The 24,185-nt window shown below is 44.6% G+C and overlaps 2 protein-coding genes across 15 annotated transcripts in view; both read right to left on the bottom strand.

Moving 5' to 3' along the window:
* NDST2 (N-deacetylase and N-sulfotransferase 2) overlaps positions 1 to 7,882 on the bottom strand; it is a 131,936-nt gene extending 124,054 nt beyond the window's left edge. For all 3 annotated transcript variants that reach the window (XM_058842071.1, XM_058842070.1, XM_058842069.1), the window contains exon 1: positions 7,700 to 7,882. The gene's annotated coding sequence lies outside the window, so the exon portion shown is untranslated. The remainder of the gene's footprint in view (positions 1 to 7,699) is intronic.
* Positions 7,883 to 13,076: 5,194 nt separating this feature from the next.
* The window catches only part of CAMK2G (calcium/calmodulin dependent protein kinase II gamma), a 119,099-nt gene continuing 107,990 nt past the window's right edge, over positions 13,077 to 24,185 (bottom strand). For 8 of the 12 annotated variants that reach the window (XM_058842108.1, XM_058842113.1, XM_058842111.1 and 5 more), the window contains 4 exons: positions 20,218 to 20,293; positions 19,640 to 19,734; positions 18,317 to 18,562; positions 13,077 to 15,796 (listed from right to left, as the gene is read on the bottom strand). In XM_058842108.1, the coding sequence (XP_058698091.1) occupies positions 18,330 to 18,562; positions 19,640 to 19,734; positions 20,218 to 20,293 (404 nt within the window). In that variant the 3' untranslated portion in view covers positions 13,077 to 15,796; positions 18,317 to 18,329. Of the gene's footprint in view, positions 15,797 to 18,316; positions 18,563 to 19,639; positions 19,735 to 20,217; positions 20,294 to 22,737; positions 22,864 to 24,185 lie in introns of all 12 variants that reach the window. The other 4 variants (XM_058842104.1, XM_058842106.1, XM_058842105.1 and 1 more) reach the window with 1 other exon arrangement.

Below are 24,185 nucleotides of genomic sequence, written 5' to 3'. Positions count from 1 at the left end.
TGGATTTATAAGTAATGCTGGGAAAGGCAAACATCAATATTTTGTTTGAGGCAAAGCAAGTTTTCCTGCAGAAAGCTTTGTGTTTGTATGTTTACATGGACTTGGGCCATGGAAACACACCCTGTTCCATGCACAGTTACAGGATACCAAAATATAGATGCTAGCACATGATAACAGCACACTTTCATGGTAGCCTTGACTCAGGAAAGTAGGCTTATTCACATCATGCTTTGATACAAGTGACCAGATCAGAAAAAGAAACATAAAGGAAGGATATGGATGGAAGTCTCCAGACAAAACTAAGTCAGGAGACAGTGACAGATCTCTTCTTACGAGGAAGATGATTATGACTCAGCCGTAAGTAAAGCACATGCATTTTGAGCTTCAGTATCACTGAATGAATTCAGGCATTTAATTAAAAATAAAACCAATGAAATTACAAATAACAAATTAAATACATTATTTGTAACCAAAATGGGGGGCAGAGGAAAGCTGAATGTTTCAAAGCTGTTCTGGACAATAGATCAGATACGGAGACTAGCAATTTATGCCAGGCTTCAATGCTGAAATGAATCTGCCTCTTTACAACTGCTAGACTGGGCCAGGATGCCACTTTATCCCACTGAAAAAGCAGGTTTAACACTACAATAGGTCACAGCATTCTCCTGAAAGTGGATTCACATAGCTGATGAAACAGGGAGCTGCAGCAGTCTTCACACACAGACACTCTGTGTTGATCGATGCAAGGTCTACACTAGTTTCTGTCTGCTTTTTTTAATACCTCTGCAGCCCTCAACAATTGGAGGACAAACAGTTTTCCAACAGTTAGGTGATCTTGCTTTCTGTTCTATAGCTCCATTGCTGAGACAAAGGATGTCACTTCAAAGACATCTCTATACTTTAAACTGACCTACACACAGGTGATGTCCAGAAAAGAAACACAAACAAAACATGGGTGATAACGGATTCAAGAGGATGATATTTTAAGGGGTCAGGGAAAACACCAAACTTTTCTCCACTGAAATTTCTGCCTTTTATTAGATTGCACAAGAGTTCCCAGTCTTGCTGTGCTCCTTGTTCATCTTGGGCCATTAAATATTAAGAGGTATTCAGCTTGCTGTGAAATTACATTATTCATCTCAGTCATGCAATGTGGTCACTGTGCTGGGCCACTCCAAACCTGACCTTACCATTTGTTCAAAGTTAAGCTACCAGCAGTGCAAAACATGGACTGTGCAGGAAAGAAACTGGTCTCTTTACAGAAAAAAAATCATAGGCCATTACCTGACATGTTGACATTCTCTTTGCTTTGAGTCAACTATAATATCTGCAGCTAGATTTTGAATCAAAGACACACCCAGGATTTGGTTGGACTTCTCTGGGACAGGCATGGCTGTCCAAGACCACATTAAGGTCCTGGCTGTGACTTCCAATGGAACCCTGGCTGTTGAACAACTTAACCACAGAGGCAAGGGCACAGACAATGGACATCTGCAGAACAAGCCATAACAGTCAGCACTTGCAAAAGCTTTTAGAATAAAGCATGAGTGGCACAGAATCCCCACATCAGCATTAGCTTAAAAAGAAAAATGTACAGAAAAGAATGTTCTAAATATGGGAAAGGTAGTTAAGATCAGAAGAGACAATTTTACATAATTAATGGTGAAGATACTAAAAATGCTACACTGAAAAGCAGTCCAGGATTAGGAGCAACTTTGTCACTCTGGAAGGTGTTCAACTCAGCTTCTGCTCAGATACTTACGCTGCTGACATTCTCTACATCTGGAATGACATTCTCAGTTTTTAATATATTAAAAAAAAAATTAAAATCCCCCCCCAAAAAAAACGCTTCCAGCAAGTGATTCACCTCAACAAATGTGGACATCCAGTTTAGGGGAGATTTAGAAATGAACAGTGCCCTAACATACCCTTAACATAAAGGGAACTTAAAGTGCCTGGCTCAGATGTGGACAATTGAGCTGTATTCTTCACATTAATCAGATGAGTCCAACTCTCATCATCCAAGAGAAGCCAGATCTGACTGCTTTAAAGCCCTTTGTGATATAAAATTTTCCATTCATTCTAAAGCACCAGTAAGGGCTAGGGAACAAATGCAAAGTCATTCAATAAGAGATTCTTAAAACAAAAATAGACATTTGTAAATGTTCTGTGGTTCTTCTAACCTTTCTGAAGTAAATCTCAAGTTTCTCTGCTTTTCTAAATTGAGCTCTACTACTCACAATGTAGCACAGCTAAGGCAAATCATTCCACCATTTCCTTTGAGGAATTAATACCAAAGTGATTGAAAATGCAAGAGTTAAGAACTGCTGAAGAGCTCTAAAAACCCACGTGCAAGCTCTGATTTTACTTCAGAAGTACTGCCAAGTAAATTAGCATTAATTAGAGACAAGCTTAAAGACCAATAAAATATTAGGCTAATGGAATCATCTGGAACCGTAAAATGAAACACGATCAAAGGAAAACAAGTTGCTCCATCACCTAATCTAATGGTCCTGACACAGGAGCCTCCCAACACAAACCACTCAGAGGAGCGCAATATTCTTGGAGAGTTCCTAATGTGGAACTGAAGGATGTAGGAGAATGGAGAAACAAAGAGAAGAGTAAGGACAGGGTGCTGGGGTTGTATGCTTTCAAAGAGACTGACCAGATGGCAGACCAGAACTGCAAAAAGAGATTAAGAAGGGATAAAATTGTCATTTTGCTGTCCCTCTTTCCTCCTTCCCTCTTGCATCAGTTATGCCAACCCAGCTCCCAATCTAACAACTGAATACAGAGAAAAAACATACATCAATAAATAAAAGCAGCAGTGATCTCTGACTATAGAGAGGGCTGTGCCTTGGTGTGCCATCTAACACATGCAGCTTTATGACCTATTCTCTCTCCCACTGTGGAAGCCCTTCCTGAGAAGGCATACTCCTCTTGTGAGCTACTGTACAAGGATGGGAAGGTAGGAGAGGAGGGGACAGACCCTGCTCTCTCTTGCTTTAGAGAGAATGCCCTGGACAATCTTTTCTACTAATGGAAATATTTCTAAAGGGAAAAAAAAAATAAAAAAATTCAGAATAATGCACTACAGTGTTGAGAGAAAACAGATCAGGCTAGTGCAGTACAACTGTATCCCACACTCCCTCACTTCCACTCCCCACTCAAAACGTGTGACAAAATGCTGTAGATGTTAAGTGCAGTGTGGGACACACAAAGCACAAGGACCACCAGCACTAGGATCTGCACAAGTTTTGTACACTGAGCAAAGGACAAAACATATCTCTCCTTTTTCAACTTCCTTTGACTTTGGAGAAAAAAATATCAATGTTGGTAGCTGAACAGTTACTTGCAATGCATAACTTCATAATTTCTATTTAATGACAAATATAAAATTCACTTAATGGAAAGAAGATGGCATTATCATAGACTAAGTTAAGGTGGTAACATTCAGCCTGAGAAGAGCTGCAAGCACTGTTGATACTCCACATCTGCAACCCCAGCAGGAAGAACAGCTGTGGTTACACACAGCTACAAACACATTTGGAAGAGACAGGTACTTCCAAACATCTTCTTGGTGCTGCTAGTACATAAGCAACTGCTGCATGAAGCTGTCCTTTCTTATTTTGTGCTATTCATTTTACTTGACAAATTTAATAGCACACTGAGTCTATATAGGGAAAGTGTGCCCACCCTTCTCCTCGTTTGAAGACTTCGGGCAGCTTTAAAAAACAAGCAAACAGCAAATCCCACTTCTGTGAAAACAGATCTTGTTGCACTGCCCAGCATAAGCCACAAATATTTTGAGAAGGTCCAAACTGCACTTACAATCTTACCAAAACCCTCACATTCACTGCTAAATCAGTTAGCTTACTAAAAATATTAGAGCAGGCGAGAACGTGATGGAGGGCGTCTTCCTGTTGCAGAAGATTAATTCATCACTCTTGTCTAGAGAGTTCTTCTGCATTTCTAACAGAGCACATATGGATTGAGTCCAGTGATCTATATAATTTCCTTTCAGCATATGAGTCTATATCGAAAACAGTTCCCAAACAGCAACTGCCAGAGGACAAAGACCTTTAAATATCACTATGCAGGAAGAACAGGTAGGGCTCTCATCTGTACACTCCACTAAATCTTTCAGTGGTGATTTAAGACAACTGTGCTCCACAGCTCTACTGGAGATTCCTGCTTCTGGAACAGGATCAGCAAAGCAAAAGGTCTGTCTGTACCTTCACTGCTTGCGCCACACAGCCTGCCATCTCCAGCAGCTGAAGCAGAGGAACATGGTCCCTCCTGATTTTGCTGTAGTGGGAAAATTGCCAGTGTAAAGGCAGAGAGAAAAAAGAAAAACAAAACCCAGACTTTGAGACTTTCAGAGCTGATGTCAGAACACCCAGAGATCAGGCAGGAGCTGCACCAGCGCAGGGTGCCTGCAGACTGTGCTGTTACAGGCCAGAGGTGAAGTGCCTCAGCACAGGCATAATGAAATGCAGTTTCACCTCTTTGCATTATGTTCAATTAACCAAAGCAACTGTGTTCAGCAAAGTCACAGTGAATTTTCTAAAGACAGCTAATGTTGTTTTGGGCCTTCTAAAATATGCTCCCAGTACTTGCCTTCCATCACTCCTGTGCTGCTTAAAGCCTGTCATCAGAAAACAGCAGCAACTTGGATGTATTTGCCTTGAAACAGATTTGAAAGACAGCTAGAAAGGAAAAAATTGAACTCAAAGACCCCTGCATCAGCAAAGCAAGAATAAGACTAGAGAAGCAGAGAGAACAAACAGGAGCATTCACCCCAATTATCTCCAGAATCCAGGACAAACCCTGCACCCATTCCCGGTGCCACCACCACTGACTGCCTGTGTGCTGCTGCTGCAGCATCACTGCCTTGCACCCACAAACTCCACTGCAGCTGCCTGTTGAGCTGGAAATTTGATACACTGCAAAGGTTGCTGACAGCCAGAGGCTGCTCCCTTGTCTATAAAATATCCTGTAATAAATTACATTACAGATTGGGGAAAAGGATTCAGAAGAGCGAGAATTAAAGCACAACCTTATGAGAGCTAAATGAGACCAATTAAAGGAGATTTGCTACAAGTGCTGAGGGATTTTGACCTGAGCTGTAATCAGGGATAGATATGCATTCCTTTAAAAGAGGAAAATGAGCAAGAGATCATGTGTAAACAACTCTGCCAATTAAAATGAAATGGATTATCTTATCTGTGCAGCTCTGCTCAGACAATCACCACATATTCCAGATATACCACGGAGAGATCTGAGACAGTCATTCCATCCTCTGAAACAAGGCTGAGTGATGGGGAGATAGGTTGTGGTTCACGACATATTGAAATCTCAGCTGCATTTGGTTATTTCCCCTTCCCCCATTTTTTTAAAAACAAACATGGAATTAGAAATGTAAATACAAAAGTAGGTTCACGCTATTTTTACCAGACCCCTACACGAATTCTGATGCAGATCAGACTGAAGGTTAGGCACAACAGTGAGACATGCTTTATGCAAAATCCATGCAGCAGATCCCATCATCACTGCAATACTAGATGCTGCTGGGAGACACAGCTTACCCAGGAACACACACACATCCTGATAAACAATCGCACATTACACCATACCTCAAAACACTGACTCTCAATTTTTCTGTATCACAACCTCATTTTGCTGCCAGATTGGGTCCCCACTCTGAGAACCCATACCCACAAGCAAAAGTCATTTCTGCAGTTGGAGCAAAAAATTTGACATGGACAGATGTACCACTACTCCTGCTCTGTGCCCTTGCTCTCAACTCATTCTGAGCTGTATCCTTTTTTGAAAATTCAAGTTTTACATAGTTCACATATACATGCAAAAATTCAGTTTTACAAAGGCTGAAGAAATACTGTAACAGAAAAAGAGAAGACCCATTAGGAAACCACGTTCAAGAAGTTTTATTCTCCCCTAAACACAGTAGCATGTGCTTAGGGGAGAACAAAAACGAAAAGGAAAGAACAAACAGAAAGAGGAGTTTGGGGTAAGGAAGAAAAATTTAGGAAGAAAGCAGCAACCAGACAAGATAATAACTGTAAGAGATATGTACATTTTCACAGCTGCTGACAGCCAGAAAGGTTTTAGACCATTTTATGGTGCTTGCCAGATTCAAGCACCGAGATCTTCCAGTGGCTCAAAACTGGTTTACTGGAGTCAGGCTGTTTTTGGAACCAACAATCTCAACACACCACAATCACTTTTGTGCAGGGTGAAGAACCAACTAAAATGCCTTTCTATGTCCATTCTGTCAGCAGATCAGTGATCTCAGTGCCATGAGAACAGCTGCACTGAGAAGTCAAACACAGAAACCCTGCACAAACCCAACTGTGGACAGAGCACCTCAGGTGTCTGTGCAGCAGCTCTACAGGGCTTGGCTTTGGGATGACTGTGCAGGTGCAGAGCCAGCTCACACGGGCAATGTCAGCACGTGTGGACACCCAGGCCAACAAACTCTTGGGGCTGATGCTAAGCTTCTAACGTTTTTCTGTCTTTTTGGGTGTTTTTGTACATGATGTGTCCCTCCATATTACCATCAGCCAAAATTTCCCAGCCCAATTACCACAGATAACTGTCTGCACATAACCTGAACAATTTATCAAAAGTTTCTAGTTTACCTCTTCCACGAAGGACAAAGTTACATTTCCTAATGAGAAATGCACATACAATTAACAACTCTGAATACTTCTCTGGCAAAATTGGTCACAAAGGATCCCAGTGTGGAGCAGTATAACTTGTGGCTGAATTCAGATGTGTGACATTTGCTCACTTCTAATTCAGGCAACACAGTTTACTCACTCTTGCATAAGCAAACAGGGATGTCTCATGCTTTTATTTATCACTTCACCTCTGCAAAAATCTTTTAACAACTAAAAGACGATGGGAAATACTACAGGAACGATTCCTCACGTTCCATCAGCTTTCTTTACGCAATTTTTGTTGTGTCTTTATAGTACCACAGCTGTACCGACGGTTGGCCTGCTGCGAGCGCAGCCCCCAGACAGCAGCGTGTGCAGCACAGGCGGTGCAGCCGCAGCCTCACCACGGGGACAGGAGCATCCCTTGCCCCAGTGCACGCCGACTACTTCGGCGCCGGTCCCGCCGTACTCGGCAACCTCGCCGCCCGCAACACGACGCCGTGGGGTAAACAAAGCTGCAGCGAGGCCGGGAGCGCAGCTCCGGCCCCGGGCCCCGCTCCCCGCCGGCGGCCGGAGCACAGGGGGCTCCGAGGGGCGGCAGCCGCGATGGGGCAGAGGCTGCCGCTCCCAGCCCCGTGTCGGGGGCCCGGCGTCGGCCAAAAGCAGCCGGCCAGGGCTGCGAAACCTTCGGCCCGGGCACGGTCGGCAACGGAGCAGCGTGCTGGGGCACGGGCCCCCCGGAGCTCCCGGGCTCCCGGCGGGGCCCCCCGGCCGCACAGGTGGCTCCGGGGCGGGGGGCTGCGCCCTCCTCACCGCCCGCCTCGGCCCGGCCCCCCCCGCCTCCTCCTCCCACGCACCGGCCGCCCCTCACAGACCGCCCCCACCCGTGACCATCGCCCCCGGCCGGCACAACTTCCCCCGGCCCCGCCAGCGCCGCTCGCTCTGCCCCGCCGCCCTCCGAGCCGGACCGGGCCGGGCCGCCGCCACCGCGCTGCCCTCCTCCTCCTCCACCTCACCTGCCGCAAGGAGGCCCCGCCGAGCGGGCAGGACACGGGTCCCGGAGGGAGAGCGGCCGGGCGTCCCCCGGCGCCACGAGCAGAGCTCAGGCCGGTCGCGGCCCGCCGGCTCCGGGGCGCTGCGCGTCCGTCCGGCCGCTGGGGGAGCCGCGGCCGCCGCGCCGCCCGGCCGCCATCTTCCGCGGGGAGGGAGGGACGCGGCGAGGGAGGGGCGCGGGGCCCCGCCCGCCGGGGAGGGTCGGGCCGGGGTCCCGCAGCCCGGCCGCCGCAGCCGCGCCCCGCACGGAAGGAAACACGTGGCGGCCGCGGGAGCGGGGACCGGGGGCGGCCGCGGCCCGCTGCTGCCCGGCACGGTCGGGAGGCGTGAGATGCCCAGGAAAGCGGTAGGTAGGGGTTGACACTGCTGTGACAGCGCCGGCAGCAGCCTCCCAAGAAACACCAACAAGCACGGTGCAATTTGCTACGTTGAAGAGGTGGAGGAAATTGTAGTAGGAAGCCAGAATGGGATGTGAAGCCACATCACAGAAACATTTATTCTCAGGGGAGGCTGGAGAGTGGACAGTAGTCTGGGAGTGCTGTCGCACGGTCCTGATTTTGGATCTGCTGCGGAGGAAGAACCCATCGCGCTGCAGAGAGCGAACATTTGGGACAGGTTAACGCTACTGGGTCCTGCAGCGGTCAAAAGCGACAGAAGAGGAGCAAGCAAAGGAGAAGCAAGTGCTCAGGGAATAAGGCCTCATGTTGGCAAAGTACTGCTTCCCATCCTGCTGTCAGAGGATTGCTGGCACCTTGTGAATAATTCTCAGAAAACCCTCCAAAACGTAATGCAATATGTAGATTTGCTGTACAGGAACCTGCTCCTCTATTGAAAAGTTTTAAAAGCTCAAAAGTTATGGTTTACAGACACATTTATAGAGGGCTTTCAATCTTCAGCTAATCAATTTGCACCTGAAGCACTGACCAGCCTTCTGCGAGCCTGTTAAGCCCATGTTAGCAGGGGAATTATAAAGACTGAAGAAAAGCAGACAAAGCTATGAGCAGTCACATCCTAGCATGCTTCAAAAGCCTGTTCTGCCTCTGGCTGACAGCACCCCACCTCAGCAGAGGTTGATGAGGCAGCTGCTCCCACCACCTGCAGTCCCATCACACAGGTCTGTGCTGCCAAAATACCCATCAGCACATATTTTAACACGTGATTGCATTTCTGTTGAGTTAATCCAAACACATGCCACAGTGCTCACATCAGATTAATATCGTTCCCCTGCCGGCAGCCATCCCAGAGCTAGTCTGGCAGCAACAGGTGATGCCCAGTCTACCACAAACCTTGCACTTTCCAAAACAGCTGATCAAATCTGAGCCAACAGAGGGACGACGTGGCAGCTCAGCACTTTGTGTCATGTGCTTGTAGCATTTATCATCCTGTACTACATTCTGTGAAATGGGCTTTACCATTTCAAAGCACGATTTGGTGTTCTGGTAGAAAAAAAAAAAAGTTTTTTGGTAGTTCCCATCTCCTCCTCAGTCCAGCCTATCTCAGTTACAGTGAGGGAGGGAAATCAGTGACAGGAGGGTATGTTGTACACTATAGTTTGCTAAACAGGTGCAAAAGTATTAGCTTAAAACTCCACTTAAATGCACCACAGAAGAAACTACCCCAGAATATGCCCCATGTCTCCAAATCCCTCCTCAAACCATCAGCAGAGTTCACCTGCTTTCCTTCTCATTTCACTACAAAACTTTCCATCCCACTGTCCTCACTGCCTTTCTGGCTACCTCATGTATAACATCTTCCACTCACTTGCAAGACACCTTTAGCCCCATCTTGCACCTCCGCTCTCTTCCCCGCACCAGCTTCCTCACACTCCAAACCACTCTGAGTGCTTGGTTTGCCATCTTCCAGGTCATCATATTGCTCTGTGCCTACCTCACTTAGCATGTGCTATCCCTGGTAACATTGCACTTCACTGAAGCATTTTTTCTTTCTTAAGGTTACATAAACTGTCTTTCCCTGGATATTCTATTTAATGGCTCAGGCAGGTTTCTTCCTAAAGGGAAAGTTGAAGATGTTTCTGTTGAGGCTCAACCCAGTCTTCATAACAGGTATGGAAGATTTTTACTGATATTCTAACAGATTAGAAAGTGTTAAAACTTGCTAATTTACCATATATAAAAGAATTTCAGCATTAATACTGCTTTGGAATGAACAAGACTGAAATCTATTTACAATTCTTAAAAACATTTAAGACTATCTGTGCCAAGTTTGGGCCTTTTTTATACAAGAAAAATATGCTGAATCTAAAGCAATGAATTTCAACTGTCACTTTAGTAGAACATATCTTTTTTTCGTATAAGTAATTTTTTCACTTTATTTTGGACTTCTAGACATTTAGTAAGAAACAAACGCTTTCAGGAACAACCATAAGGCAGCAGCACTGCTCTGACTACTGATGTAACCTATAGCACGTTCCAATGTAAACAAGCCTCTGAAGCAGAGCCCTGGTGCCATTTTTGCAGGCTGTCCTCTGTTGGTATGAGCACTACTCTTTCCCACAGAAGCGTGAAGGAGAAATAAACCATGATGAGACAGTATTTCATTGCAAGTACTGGCCAAATCCCAAGTCTGCCAACACACAGTCATATGATGCATTAACAAAATGGTTTTCTGTGAATAAATGTCATCCTGCCCATCCATTCATGGGTAATTATGGTAAAATGATATAAATTACCACAGATTAGGCACAACCACCTTTCCACCACCCACCAGTGCTTTAGAGGACCCTCCTATAGCAAAAGAAACTTTCAGAATGAGATTTTATTAATTATATCCATCCTTTCCTTGTAGCCAGTCTGCCTTAAAAATCATGAACATATGCGTTTTTGTTTTCTAATACTTATGAAGTACGTAAGAAATTGGCTTAAAATTCTTCAGTGTGCTACACACCAACCAGTTAATTCCTATTCCTTACCAGCAGGCAAAGAGGACATTCTGGCAGGTGAGGAGCTCTCAGGCACTAAGGATCTCAAGGGAAAAATTCATAATCCTCCACTCAAGCTGCTTTAAGTGCCCCCAAAGGATCACCTTTCTCTACTCTTAAATAAATGTATACCAAACCCAAATAAACAAGCATTCCAGGTGCATTAATCTGCAGTCCCAAACCTTTCAAATTTTCAGGCAAAAGAAATCATCTGTTATGTGTAGCAGCAATACCACCTAGCTGCTCTGCAGCACTGTTCATCAGTCTCTTACAGGGGTTTCTACAGAGGTCAGGCTTATCATCTGCATGGAGAAATGGGAACGCTGAAGCAGAGAGCACACAGCTGGCTTATCTGCAGTCATCCTGCAAGGCCACAGCAAACCCAATCATTAGTCAAATGCTCTGCTTGTTTTTCTACGTTATCAATTGCACATAAATAAGAAGTAACAATTTTCATAATAAAATGGAAAGGATATTGACATTCAGGGTCCAGTTCTTTTCACACTTCCCTCCACATCTCATAGATACTATAAGCATAGGAGCATCCTGCCAGGCCTTTGTACCACTAGCCCAGCAAGTGGGAGCAGAGTAATTCTAGTTTAAAGGGAAATCTACTTGGGCATAAATAAAAGCTACCAATTACAGGCCTCCCCCTGAGTAACCCCCCTATGTATACAATCATCCACGTGCATAAGGTAGGAGGGAACTTAAAAACCATGCTCAGACACTTGTTTTTGGGAGGAAGATGGCAAAACTTCATCTAATAGGATGAAGAGATTTTAACCAGCTATAGCATACTGGGAAATAAGGTTCTAGGAATATCCCTCTTTGATAGCTCAATACTGGAGCTATTTACAATGCAGGGAAGTACCATTCCAAATCCCTGCTGTCAGCTAAAACGTAAGACATAAAACAGGCCCCATATATATGCTACAATAAATATTCTTGACCCGAGTGTTAGTCTGACTATTTCGCTTTCAGTAAGTGTTTAAATTACTTTTATCCTGGTTAAAAGAGCTACTAAAAACACGGGAGATCATCACTAATTTTATAATTACCTTCCTAGCGCTTATCGGATCATACTGCAACATTTCTTCAAAGATCATTAAGACAGGATTAATTGCTTCAGGAGAAACCTTACCTGATGAATGCTCCTGCCTCGTATGTCAGAAATGAGAGCAGAACGTCTCTTTGCTCCCGAAATAGCAGGAGCCATTTCTTCTGGGCACGAACAGATTGCCTTCAGTCCCAGTAAAATGGACTATAAAACTCTTACCTTCTCCTTTTAAACACTAAGGACGATTCTTTTCCTCCTGTTTCATCAGGCAGCAAAAGTAATCATCTCTTTAAGCAGCAACAGCTGACACCTATTTACTGGGTAATTGCTGCAGTTAAAGGGGATTAAGCACAATGAACTCGCTTTCGGTGATAAGGCAAAGCCATCCCCTCCCCTTTGCGGCGCTTCCCAGACACACCTGGGAAGAGCTCAGGGGAATGGAGGCCAGCCGGGCCAGCCAAATGGGGGGCACATGCTGGCTAGAGCCCCTCAGCCTTAGCTGCAGGCAGTGCCAAAGAGATGCGCGTCCCCCGCGCAGTCCCGCAGTCCCTGTGCCGGGGGTAGCACAGTGGGAAGCCCTGAGCCTGTCTGTCCCACCCAGCCGCGCAGGGCAGGGGCTTGGCACAGGGCGAGGGCAGCACCTGCTGCAGCCTCACGGCTCAGCCACCTGAGCAGAGCAGGTGAGAGCTGCAAGGTGGCAAATAACAGAGAAACGGCAAAGCAGCAAAGGCCTGAGTGGAACAAAGTCTACTCAATAGGGCATATGTGAAATGCTAATAACAAGAGGCAGTATAAAAACAAAACAAATTAAATCCAACTAGCTTTTAACTTCTTAAGAAATGATGCTTACAGTGCTGGACCTGAAGAGTTCTGTGCCTCTGCAGGAGCATCCCAGCTAGGATACAAAATACACCAGTTGATAAATAACTATGTGACACAACTCGAGATCAGCATGTTTTCATCAGGCAAACCAAATAGCAAAATAGCTTCTCCCACAAGGGGTCTTAAATATTGGTGAAGAAAACAAGGACCAGGAAGGGAAGTAACAGCATAGATTTGCCAAGGATCAGGCTATTGGGAACAAAAGCAGAAATTCCCTATTATCCCTGGTCTGCCAGGGAAATGCCATCAAGGTCATTTTAACAGGTTCTGTCATCCTGCTGTTTTTAATGCTAGTATTCTCCCCTCCACCCTTTTAGGGATGGTACCACTTAAACATCACATTTTTAAATAACACAGGGAAAAAAAGCTCCTCTGTCAATTTATTCTTATCCCAATTGGTATCTTGATACCAACTTCATATTGTTCCATGGTTTAGGAGAAAAATGTGACAATCCAAACTTTACACTGTTTAAATGTTATTTTATTAAATATCTTCAGTTCAAGGTTTCATTGTAACAAAGCTATGAAGGTTCTACCAACATTCAGACCAAACAAACAAACACTAGCTAACTTTAATTGTTTCTATATCATGCAAAAATTCTGCATCAAATGCCTTCCATTTCCTGTTTAAAATGTGATATTTATAATATATATTATATAGATGCTTACATTAGCCCCATAAGAGAACATTAAGAATGCTAAAGGTGTACAGCTGTGTTTGATAATGGCCATACCAAGCTAAGGTTCTCATTAACTTAAAAGGAAACAAAACAAACAAACGAAAAAAAATAATCCAAAACAGTTTGTCTCCAAGACTGTGCAAAAACAAAAATCCCAACAGTTCTGTTCTTTTAAAATTTTCTCTGAAAGATGCATATACTTAATACAGAGGGTTCTCTTTTTTAACTATTAATAATCATCAGGTAAAGAGACAAGGAAGATCAGACCGAAAGAAGGCATGCATAATGTTTTGTATTTACCTTTTTTAAATGGCATAGTTGTAATCAGTTTGCTCTGTGGCTTAAAAAAAAATTCTGAATGAAATATCAAGGCTTTTTACTTTTCCACTTCACTCACTGGCTTAGAGCTGTCTTAAAAATGTTTTGAAATAATGAAATCTAGTGTTTGCCCCCCCATGGGTTCAATCCCCTCCTCACTCTTCCCCTGGGATAGCAGAGGGAGTAAGAAAAGGGTGTTTGTTCAAACAAACCTGGGAAGTATGAATGGTCTTTTCCTTCATCAGTGGTTAGCTGATCTAAACCTGGTATGGGATAGCACCTCTCCAACAAAGGGAACAGAGCTTTGCAGCTATCTCCTGCAAAGTGACAGCTCCACTTTGTGCAACAGCTTTTATTTTCTGCATTTTATTGAATAAGGATTCAAATTCCAAATTGTCTTTCTTTTACAGTCTCCTAAAGGATTGCCACACACTTAGTATGCTGTCAAGGCAACCATTTTAACTTCCTCTAGAGATCAAAAAAATGATTAGGGGTAAATAAATTCAGGTAGAAGCCCATTCCAACTTCTGCAAGTGATGCCTTCCCTTGGTCACGACAAATCCCGTCAGGTCTGCCAGAAAGGCTATTTTCTTCTTAGGGCTAGGCTCCCTCCTTGGTAAGGTCAACAAAACACTTCCACATCTCCCACCCAATGAATAAAGAAAGGAACTGAACTCCTTTTGCAGCAAAGAAAAGAAAGGAAGATGAATTGGCCCAAAGGACGAACATCAGATCACGTGCTCATTCCCTTTCCCCTCTGCTTCATGAGGTATCCTCTAACACCCAGAGGCAACATGGGGCGGGGGGTGGCCTGGATTCCTTCAGCTACAGCTTTTGAGGTTCTGATCTGATAGTTTTCTCTGTTACAACATCACTGTAAAAAATAGAAAAATTACCCAAATAAACACTAGGAAACATGACACTTACAAACATCAGATGGGTTAGTGGTGGGGAGAAGCACCTGGCTGGGGCTACTGGCTCCCACTGCTATTTTACTGGAGACCAACAAATCAAACAGGAGGCCAGGCAACCCCTTTAATTCTACGGGTGCATATATTTCAGTATAAAAAACACACGCTATTTATGCCTCATATAGGAGTGTATGTGCAAGTTTTCATGAAGAACATAACACTAAGTTTTTTGTCTGCTTCCTAAGGAACACGTGTTCTGCAGCACTGTGGATCCCAACTATGCTACTAAAAAGGAAAAAAATAGAAAATCCCATACAAATACCCTCTTCCTCTAAAATCTCTGCTCTTAATGAAATGTTTTTTTGTTTTGTTAAATTAAATAAGCTGGTTTCAAAACTCCATGTTTGTCCAGGTAGTGGCTGTTTCTAAAACCAGAATCACTAAAGAGCGAGCTTCTATTCAAGTTATATTCACTTAAACCCATTTTTAAATCCCTACTTCCATCTTTAGTTTTAAATCAACATTCCATTTTGTTTTATTTCTTAAAAAAAAAAGAAAAAAAAGAAAAAAAAAAAAGAAAAGTCTGATTTGGGATCCAGCAGCCGAGCAACCAGGTTTCCATAGCGTTCTTGCTGTGCAGAAATCGAAGAAGAAACAGGCTGAAGTCAGACTGCTGGGCAAGAGGAAGAGAAGCACCTCCTCTCCCTTGAACCCCAGTCTTCACACTGGCTCCTCTGGGGTCTCCTTGTCACCTCTCACCGACTGTGGTTGCAGCACAGCCCGAATGCGGTATTAACTTCCACCATCGCTTTGCGGAGCACAGTTCAACCATCCGCTGTTCAAGCTGCCTCCTTTTCTTGCTCTCCCTCTCTCTCTCCTTCACTTTTGCTTTCCCCCTCACTTCATTTCTGAAAGATGTTCCGGCTGCTGCCACTTTCTTAGCCCTGGGGGAAGGGGCATGTTGGATAATCTGTCATTTATTTAGCATTATTCCTGTTTTTTATTATTTTATACAAACAACATGTCCTTTTTTTTAGATTTAAAAACACCTTCGTACAGCAGAAACAGACACGATGGATCCATGGAAAACAACAGAAAGGCAGTGCCCGGAGCATCAGATGCATGCAGGGTTTCGTGCATTTGGCTGCTGCCTGTTTGTAATTTGTATTTATTTTTTTAACGTCAAAACAGACATGACCGTTGCTGTCACTCAGGCACTCCAGAGCTGCTTGCTAAGAAGATATTGCCCTCCAGCTGAGTATCTCCACAAGTTGCTGCAGTCAGGAAGAGGTGTCCACCCAGAAAGGAGAGGGGAGAACAGGATGGAAGATGGAAGGAAATAAAGCCATACGTTAGCTGTACACAATTAAAAAAACAAGTTTTCTACAGGCTAATTATCTGGTGTAGATAGAAGCCCCTAACACAACACAAACTGGGGCTCATGAGGAGACCTCTAAAGATAAGAGGCACTCACTTCCTCTTCCAGGTGGCTGAGTGTGCCAATGAAAATCAACTAATTGCTAAAATGTATTATTGCTTTGGAGCAGCCCTGGGCGCACTCTCTTATAGCCACAACCCAGAAGTTGAAGAAGTTTCCACTGAAGCTTCACTTTGCATTGGCTTTTGCCTTGAACTGAAAGATAATTCTATTTTTCTTAGGGTTTTTATTTTTCAAATCTTCAGTAATTTTGTCTCTGAACTTTCTTAATATTTAAACAAATGTATGAGCTTTTCTGCAGCTTTGTGAAGTTGTAACCCTAGTGACTGCTTTTAGCAAAGGTCCTTCCTAGTTAACCTTCATGTGCCAAATTACTGGATTTATTTAGATAAATTTTAAATTTTTTTTTTTTTTTGCATCTGTTTAGCATTATCTTGTCAAGAAAGTATAGCCAAACCCTTCTTTCTACCATTTCTCAGTTTGCAAATCTTTGTAGATTCTCCCTTATTAGTATTTTTCCTTCTTGGTTCCCACTCTCTCCTTACTCAAAAGTCCTCTGATTAACATCAAACTTCTTTTCTGGCTGCAGTTTCCTTTTGAGATGATTTACCCAGAACTGAACTCTGCTTTCCAGGTGAGAAGAAACCACTAATTTCTCTTTAAGCATTCTTACTCACCTCATTCATTCTTCATCCTTAGCTTTCACTGCACATGGGATAACACTGCTTCAAAATGATTCAGTACATTCAGATGGGGGCTGCCCACACTGACCCCATTTGTAATTGCTTGTGGGTACACTTCCTTCAGAACCCAGAAATGCATGCAAATACTTCAACTTCTAGTAGCTTACAGGGTATTTTTAAATATTGTTTTAACCAACATTTTGTGGTTTGGAAATAGCTTCTGCTCTGCAGTTTTCAGAAACCCTCCAGCACATACTTTTGGAGGGCTTCAGCATTTCCACAGCCAAGAAACACACCTCTTACTGCAGCAGACTTTCCATTTCTAAATTTCCTTAGAACTCCTAGGCATAGTCACTGAGCCACACTGACCTTTAATTTAATAATTTCTTCTGCATCTTTTTTTGGATAGACATCTCCCTCAACATTTCTGTGATGAAATCCGATGCAAGTTTTTTTTGTTTTACTGCAAAGGCTTTATCCTTCTCTCTGCCTTACTCCCTGGAAATTCAGCTGATTTTCCAGCTTTCTTGAAAGCTTCCCTGCTTCTGGTGCCCCCAACTGGCTTTTGCTTTTCAAATTCCATCTGTGACCTCTGCAGCTTGCTTGTGATAGTTCACATTCCTTCCCACTGCCTTCAGTAGGGTTGAATACCTCACAACACTTGAATACAAACTGCTCTTGGCTTAGTCCCAGATTGTTCACTGAACTAGGACTCAAGTAGCAACTATAATTGAGTGGTTGGTTCATCCTTAAATGACCACATTAAAAAAAGGCTGCTTCCCAGTTGTAGATATTTGCTGTGTTTGCCTTTAAATAGAAAATATTTAGTTAAAAGGTCCTAAGATTAGGAAACTTTGGTCTATAAAATGAATGTGACATATTTCACATAAAACAAAAGGATGCAGAAAGACTTTGTACATCTAATTAAAAGAAACCACTAAGGCAATAAACCAGAATGCCATAATGCTGAAGAAGTAAATGGATCTGATGTCCTTCAGGAGCAAGCAAGAAACAATCATTTCTTCATGACATATTTTAGAGTCATGTTTCTTCCAATGCTGAATTGTGGCAAGTTAACTGGGGGATATTTTAAATCCTCTGATATTATCATTTGTTTAGATTATTTTCCCCTCTGAGTTTTCTCAACATGGTACATTAAATAGCTTTTGTATATCAGAAAATCAGTGATAAAATTTATATGAATAAACTCTTACTCTTTATGGCACAGATATTGCCCTGTATGAATTCTACAATATCCTTTCTAGAAGATGACATAATAAAAAAAAAAATCCTCTGAAATGACCCCCATGGAAAGGTAGATGTGAAAGGGCCACCCTGTGCACAGCATGAGACACTCTTCCACTGTGCCCCGGATTAGGCGTTTGTCCAAGCACAGACCTGGGCACCTGGGAGGAAGCACAGGTGCTACAAGGATACCTATGCCCAGGAACAGCTGTCTGGCACATGACTCCCATTTGCCAGGAATAGCAGATAACCATACTAAGTCCAGAGGACAGGACTTAAAGGAACACCATCTAAAAGCTGAAGTTTTCAGCCTACAGACAACTAAATATGGTTATCTCACAGCCAGGTAAACAGCCTTGAATGCTGAATTCTCACACACAGCAGCCTCAGCTGTGTGTGTGATGTACTGCTGCCCTGAGAATCCATACCCGTATTTGATCCTCACTGGAGAGGTGCTGCAGGAGCTCCAGAGCAGTGGTAGTGGACATTGAGCCACTTGCCATCTCGGCGGTGCCAGACACGGGTCTCCTCTGACTGCGTGGTGCGGGGCCGGCCTTGGCCGTCGATGTACTGCGTCAGGCGGATGTACGCGATGCAGGCGGCGTCCTCCCCGATGACGTGGACATGGGGGTTCAGGATGGTCGTGTGGATTGGCTTGCTGTTCTTCGACAGTACTGGCAGGACACGCAAAACATCAGATTCATTTTACAACTAAGAAGGAACAGCGTCCCACATTCTCCAACATCTTCTATATTCTACTTACCTTCCACTGGATTCTGAAATGCCAAAAAAATTGCTCCTGCAAATTTTAAGGCAAAATCCAAGCAATTCTTTCCCCTATCACCTGTTGTACTCCTTAGGAACTGCACACTTACTGCCAGGAGTCCCCTGGCCCATTTGCCCCCACTTCCTCTGCAAAGCATACTCGCCACCATTTCAATATCAGCACTGCGATCTCTTCAGTTATGGGAAAAGACCTTTCACTTACAGAATATCATTGCAAAGGAGTCAGTAATCAGGAGATCTTGAAGCCAGGGCAGCATTAAATATAAGCAAACCTCGGAGAAGTGTTAAAATCACTCCCTAATAGGTTGCTGAGAGAGACAAAGTCTCTGCATACTTAAAGAACTACATATTGCCCATACTAAAGACCTTGACTAACCCCCAAAACAAAACAGACTGAACAGCTCAGGAATTAAATTTCAATTATCTCACCCTGTTGAGACATCCAGGAAGGGAGACAAATCCCATAGTATAAATGATAGCATTTCTCCCAACTGTTTCCTGCCCCAGGCTGACAAGGTGACCCTTATGTCTATGTGAAAGGTTCATTTGGTGTTCATCTCAAACCATCCAGGGAAAACTCAAAGCGAAAACATCTTTATGCCTGACCATTCAGTATGTCTACCCCAAATGTACATGTTGATTCCACCAAAATATGATCCTTTTTTCCATTTTCATATCAATAAGAAGTCCAGTGCCTCAAACTTTTAAAGCTCCTGCAGTCCGTGCCAGGTACAAAACATTTCCACCTGGCAGACTGTATGCCTAGAGTGAAAGGATGTGGGAGACAGAATTGAAATTGTTGCTGATCAGGCTTTTTGGCAAAAGGCTACCAGCTTTCACGAATGCATCATAACCCAAGCACAATCAAGTTCCTGCTTATTCTGATAACTGGTAAAAACAAGGCGAATTTTCCCCCCTAGATGTCACATAAAGGAAGAGCAGAGTCACCAAATCTACCCACTCACAGTTTTCAAAGTAAAACTTATGGAAATCCATTCCTTCAACCAGGTTCCCCAGTGCTTCAGGTTCAAATGAGGTCAAGCCAGGATCACAGATTTTTCTGCAAAGAAAAGCAGCACTGGTTTACAGTTTGCATTTCAGCCCAAGAGCTATTCACACAGTCAATGGTATGCCATTTGACTCACACCCTGTGTCCACCTAATTACATCTCCCTACTCCAAGAAGTTAGTTCCTGAAGACTCAGCCCTACTGTAACTCGAGGAGCCAACTAGATGGCATTTCATATGAAATAAACCTCTAGGTTACTGACCTTTCTTTTATTCTCTTTCTGTTCTTCTCGATGCCCTCCCCTGTACTTTTCTTACAAACCCAGGACATTTTCCTATTGTTCTTGTTGCTGTTTGATACCTGACTTGATATTCATTTAGAGCTCTACTACATCCCTTACTCCTAACTGATGTAGGCTAAGAAGGATAAAACCTTTTACCATTCCTGATTGCATGACAGCTCCTCATACTCAGGAGCCAGAGCATTACTTGCACACCAACTGATAAACAACTTGTCAGAAAGCATCTCTACTTACGTATAAGCCTCAAAATCTCCATTGTTGATGGCCTCTATCAGCTGCTCTGTTATCTTAATGATCTCTTGCTTACGCACTGTGAACAAGCAGAAAGAGCAATTTAGCTGTGCTGAAGAGTTCAGTAGAAATATGAGGCTAGTGGGTGCTTCCTACAAGCAATTTGTAGAGCACCATTAGTCTAAATCTCATAGGATGCTGCTCCCTGCATTCTGGAGATATGCAGCACAGACAGTCATCCACATGAGAGTAGGGGGGCAGTGGTATGAAAGGGAAATGGTGATCCCATAATGCAGGAAAAAAGGAAATAAAGAAACCATATACCAATTTTTTCTTCTAGAAAGGTCTAAGGCACCAGAGGTGTCTCCTTAATGATAGCCTGAGCTGCTTTGGGGGAGTCTGGGAAGTCAATGAATGCCAGTGACCCTGCCCATGTGAAGTACTTGTCTGGCAGCATAAGATGTGGAAAACCCTCACCACAGTAGCCACATACAAATGGCCACCACACAGATCAAGCCAATTGGAAAGAGTCTCCCAACAACTTGCCTATCACCATCATCAATACCTCAGCTATTGTGAATGCTGCAAACAAGCAACTGGGACATGTAAGGATGGCTTCTGCAAGCTAGGAAGACAATGGCAGCAGGATGGATGGTTTGGATGAGCAGGTGCTAGCTATGTCTGAGTGCGCACACTGTTCCTCAGGCAGTTATCTTCTGCCAATCCCTATGGCACAATTCTTTACAGCACTCTGACAGCGTTGCCCTTAAGTCAGCCCAGCACACTGGATTTCAAGATGAATGAAGACAAGGGCTGTCTGTCTACTGTTGTTTGGCCCCCATGTGGCCAGCACCTCTGTACTCTCTTCTCTTGGTTCCCCACAGCAGATTGCCCAGGCCCCATCCCCTCTGCAGTGTTCCATCATCCATGCTGGCCTCAAGAATTCATAAGATTTACAAAGTTTCAATCAGGTCTGTTAAACAACAGAATTCTATGACTGCTATATGCACCATACTTCTGTCTGAGCCTATATGCACAATCTCACATCTCTTCAACCTTCCCCACACCTGTAGGTAGACTCTTCTGCACATTATACAGACATTTAAGAGGTTTGTCTAGCATTCTGTTCAATGTTGTCAGATAATATACAATTCCTACCACTTGAAGTGCTATTCTCGTGCCCTTCAGCATCTAAAATCTAGGTGTCTGAAATGGAACCAGTCCCCTGACTGTTATGCCTTTGGGCCTTGAAAGAAATTGGGACTTCTGGAAGTCTCATGTAGGCATCTTAGATGCCTGACATTAGGAGGATGGTGTTTAAATCCAACCTACCATCTTTAGATATTCAAGTGAGAGAAGCTGAATTCCATTCTAAATGCCAGAAGATACAACTCTGAACTGCTCTCCCCCTTGCCCATAAGCTTTCATCCACACGTGCACCTCATCCTACCATTGGTAAGTGCAGCCAAACAGCAGCAAGATAATCTCACTGGCTATGCAAGTTGTCCATACCCACTCTGGGAATCAGTTAAGAGAGTTTTACTACTGAGCCAAAAGGAACATCTGGCTCATAACAATAAGGTGGCTGGTTTTGCTATGCAGGCTGTATACACTTCTACATATTCCACAGAGATACACAGGGAATGGGTCAAAATGACACAGTGGGCTATGTCTGTTTTGAAAAATGTCCTTACAAGCAAGTTGTCTGGGATTACTCTCACATGAAGAAGGTCTACTTATTGGACCTCCAAACATGCACCACCAATATCTAGAAGATGGAGTCCATGGGAAAGGCTGCATTTGGGGTGAGTGAGGGAGTCTACAGACCACAGTCATGGCATGCTGGCTCATCTTAAGGACATCTCCATGTCCTTCCAAGGTGCCTTCATGCAGTGCCATCAGGCCTGTCCATCCCATCAGACTGCTCATCTCCTGGCTTTCACTTCATGTCCCGGCTAGAACCAGCACACGGGAGGTGACCACACTGTCCGAAGGACAGAGAGCCTCGGGATGTCAGGGGGACGGCACTCGCGCCTGCCGCTCCCGGTGAATCCGCGGGGCCTCCGAACTGGCACGGCAGAGGCACAAGCGAGAGGCGACATGCACCAGCACGGACATCCAGCATGGCCCGCGGCTGCTCCACCCTGCTTTGTGCGAGCCCAGGAGGCAGCCCCGCCGCAGTTACACCGCCGGCCGGGGAGCGCGGTGTAGCGGGCTCCGCTCGAGGCCGGGGCAGCGCTCGGCCCGGCTCTCTCTCCCCCCGGGCCGGGGCGGGCCGGGCTGAGGGCGGCCCCGCTCCCCTCCCCTGCGAGTGGCGCCCCCCAGCGGCCGCCGCCGCTCCCGCAGCCGGCTCCTGCGGCCGCGCCCCCGCGGGAGCGATCGCGCCAGCTCGGAGCGCCCAGCCCCGGCCACACTCGGACGGACGGGGAGAGGGGCAGGGGAGCAGAGAGGAGGGAGCTTTACATCTAGGGAAACTAGCGTGAATCGCACTACTCCACTACTGCTACCCAGCTGCTAACTTACACGGTGCTCGGTTAAGTACAAAGGGAACTACTGGAGTTAGCAAAGGCTCCGACCGAGCACGCTCTAACTCCAATGTCTGCCCTGGGCTGTCCCAGGCATGGAGCTTCTCTTCACAAGACTGTGTAGCTGCAAAACAAATGTAAGCGTTAAAATGATAAACAAACAAAAATTAGAAAGTAAAATAAAAACCAACAAAGAAGTAAAGACACACACAGCCCCAGCCCCGGTCGGCACACAGACACATCCATATCCCAGTAACTTCTACCTGCTCTCCTGCCTCTGTCACATCACTTGGCCCGACACTGTTTGGCAGGGGCCACCCGGGCACTGGTGCAAAAAGCACAGCCAGAATTACACTAATGATGGAGGAAGTTTGAGGGTGACCTAAAACAGTGATCCGAGTAGTGACAGAGCAGCACAAGGGCAAGTACAAGGTGGGGTTCAAGAAAGTAGTGATATCCAAATCACTGCAAACCTCAGCTTGGAGGGAAGCAAAGTGGGAGAACACTGATGCCCTTAGCAGAGAAGCAATTCGGCACTCCTCAGTGTACCAAGCAGAGCCTTGCTAAGAGCAAGGAATTAAGAAGACAGCAGTGGTGCACAGCTCACAGCAAAAAGGACTTCAGAAGAGATCATTTCCCTTCCATTCTGGCTAGGCAAAACACCTTTCCCATTACACCTTACAAACCAGCAGTCTGAAATCCTTTGAGCCACTTCAAAAACAGGTAACAGAGATGTTCCAACTGCTGCATCATATGCTGTGTACAGAAAACCAGGGAAATACGACAGGAACAGACCTCATTCTTCCTTCCTAGACTGACCTGAACAAAATCAAATACTCCAAGATGTTCCCAGCTCACACTAAAAATCCTTGTACTATTGTTTTAAATAGTCAGGCAGCTAGTACAGAATGCCTGTGTAGGAGAAAGGCTATGAATTCCACCTAGATTTTCTCTAACCTTATAGCTTTTTTCATATGCATTTTCAGAGTTTTTCAGCCACAGGGTCCTCAACAGAGCCAGCAAGTTCAGGAGATATCAGGCAGAACTTCCTATAATTCATAGACTAACCATGGTAACACTTAACTGTGCTAGCAACACAAACACACAAGGTGAAGCTCATGACAGACAAATGCTCTTCAGAGCATTATCACAGGATTTTCACTCAAAGCACCTGATAATGGATTAAAAAATGCTTTGGGGTCTTCCAGGAGCCACAGCCTCCCTTTCAAAGCACCTTAAAGTAGTCTGAAAAAACTGTTTGTTCCTTTGGTACTTCTGAGCACCATCCATGTCTGAGGTGCTCAGAAGTTCTGACAAGTGAGATTGAATTCAGTCCATCCCCTCCATAAGCAGACCTGCACCACTGACCCCATTTACCACAGGGAAAACTGAGAAATGCAGTGACTTGCCTAAGGAAACCCCAAAAGGCAGTGTCTCTACAGAGAG

Source organism: Poecile atricapillus, chromosome 6 (genome assembly GCF_030490865.1).
Source record: "Poecile atricapillus isolate bPoeAtr1 chromosome 6, bPoeAtr1.hap1, whole genome shotgun sequence".
Classification (NCBI taxonomy): domain Eukaryota; kingdom Metazoa; phylum Chordata; class Aves; order Passeriformes; family Paridae; genus Poecile; species Poecile atricapillus.
This window is presented reverse-complemented; position numbering and strand designations above follow the sequence as displayed.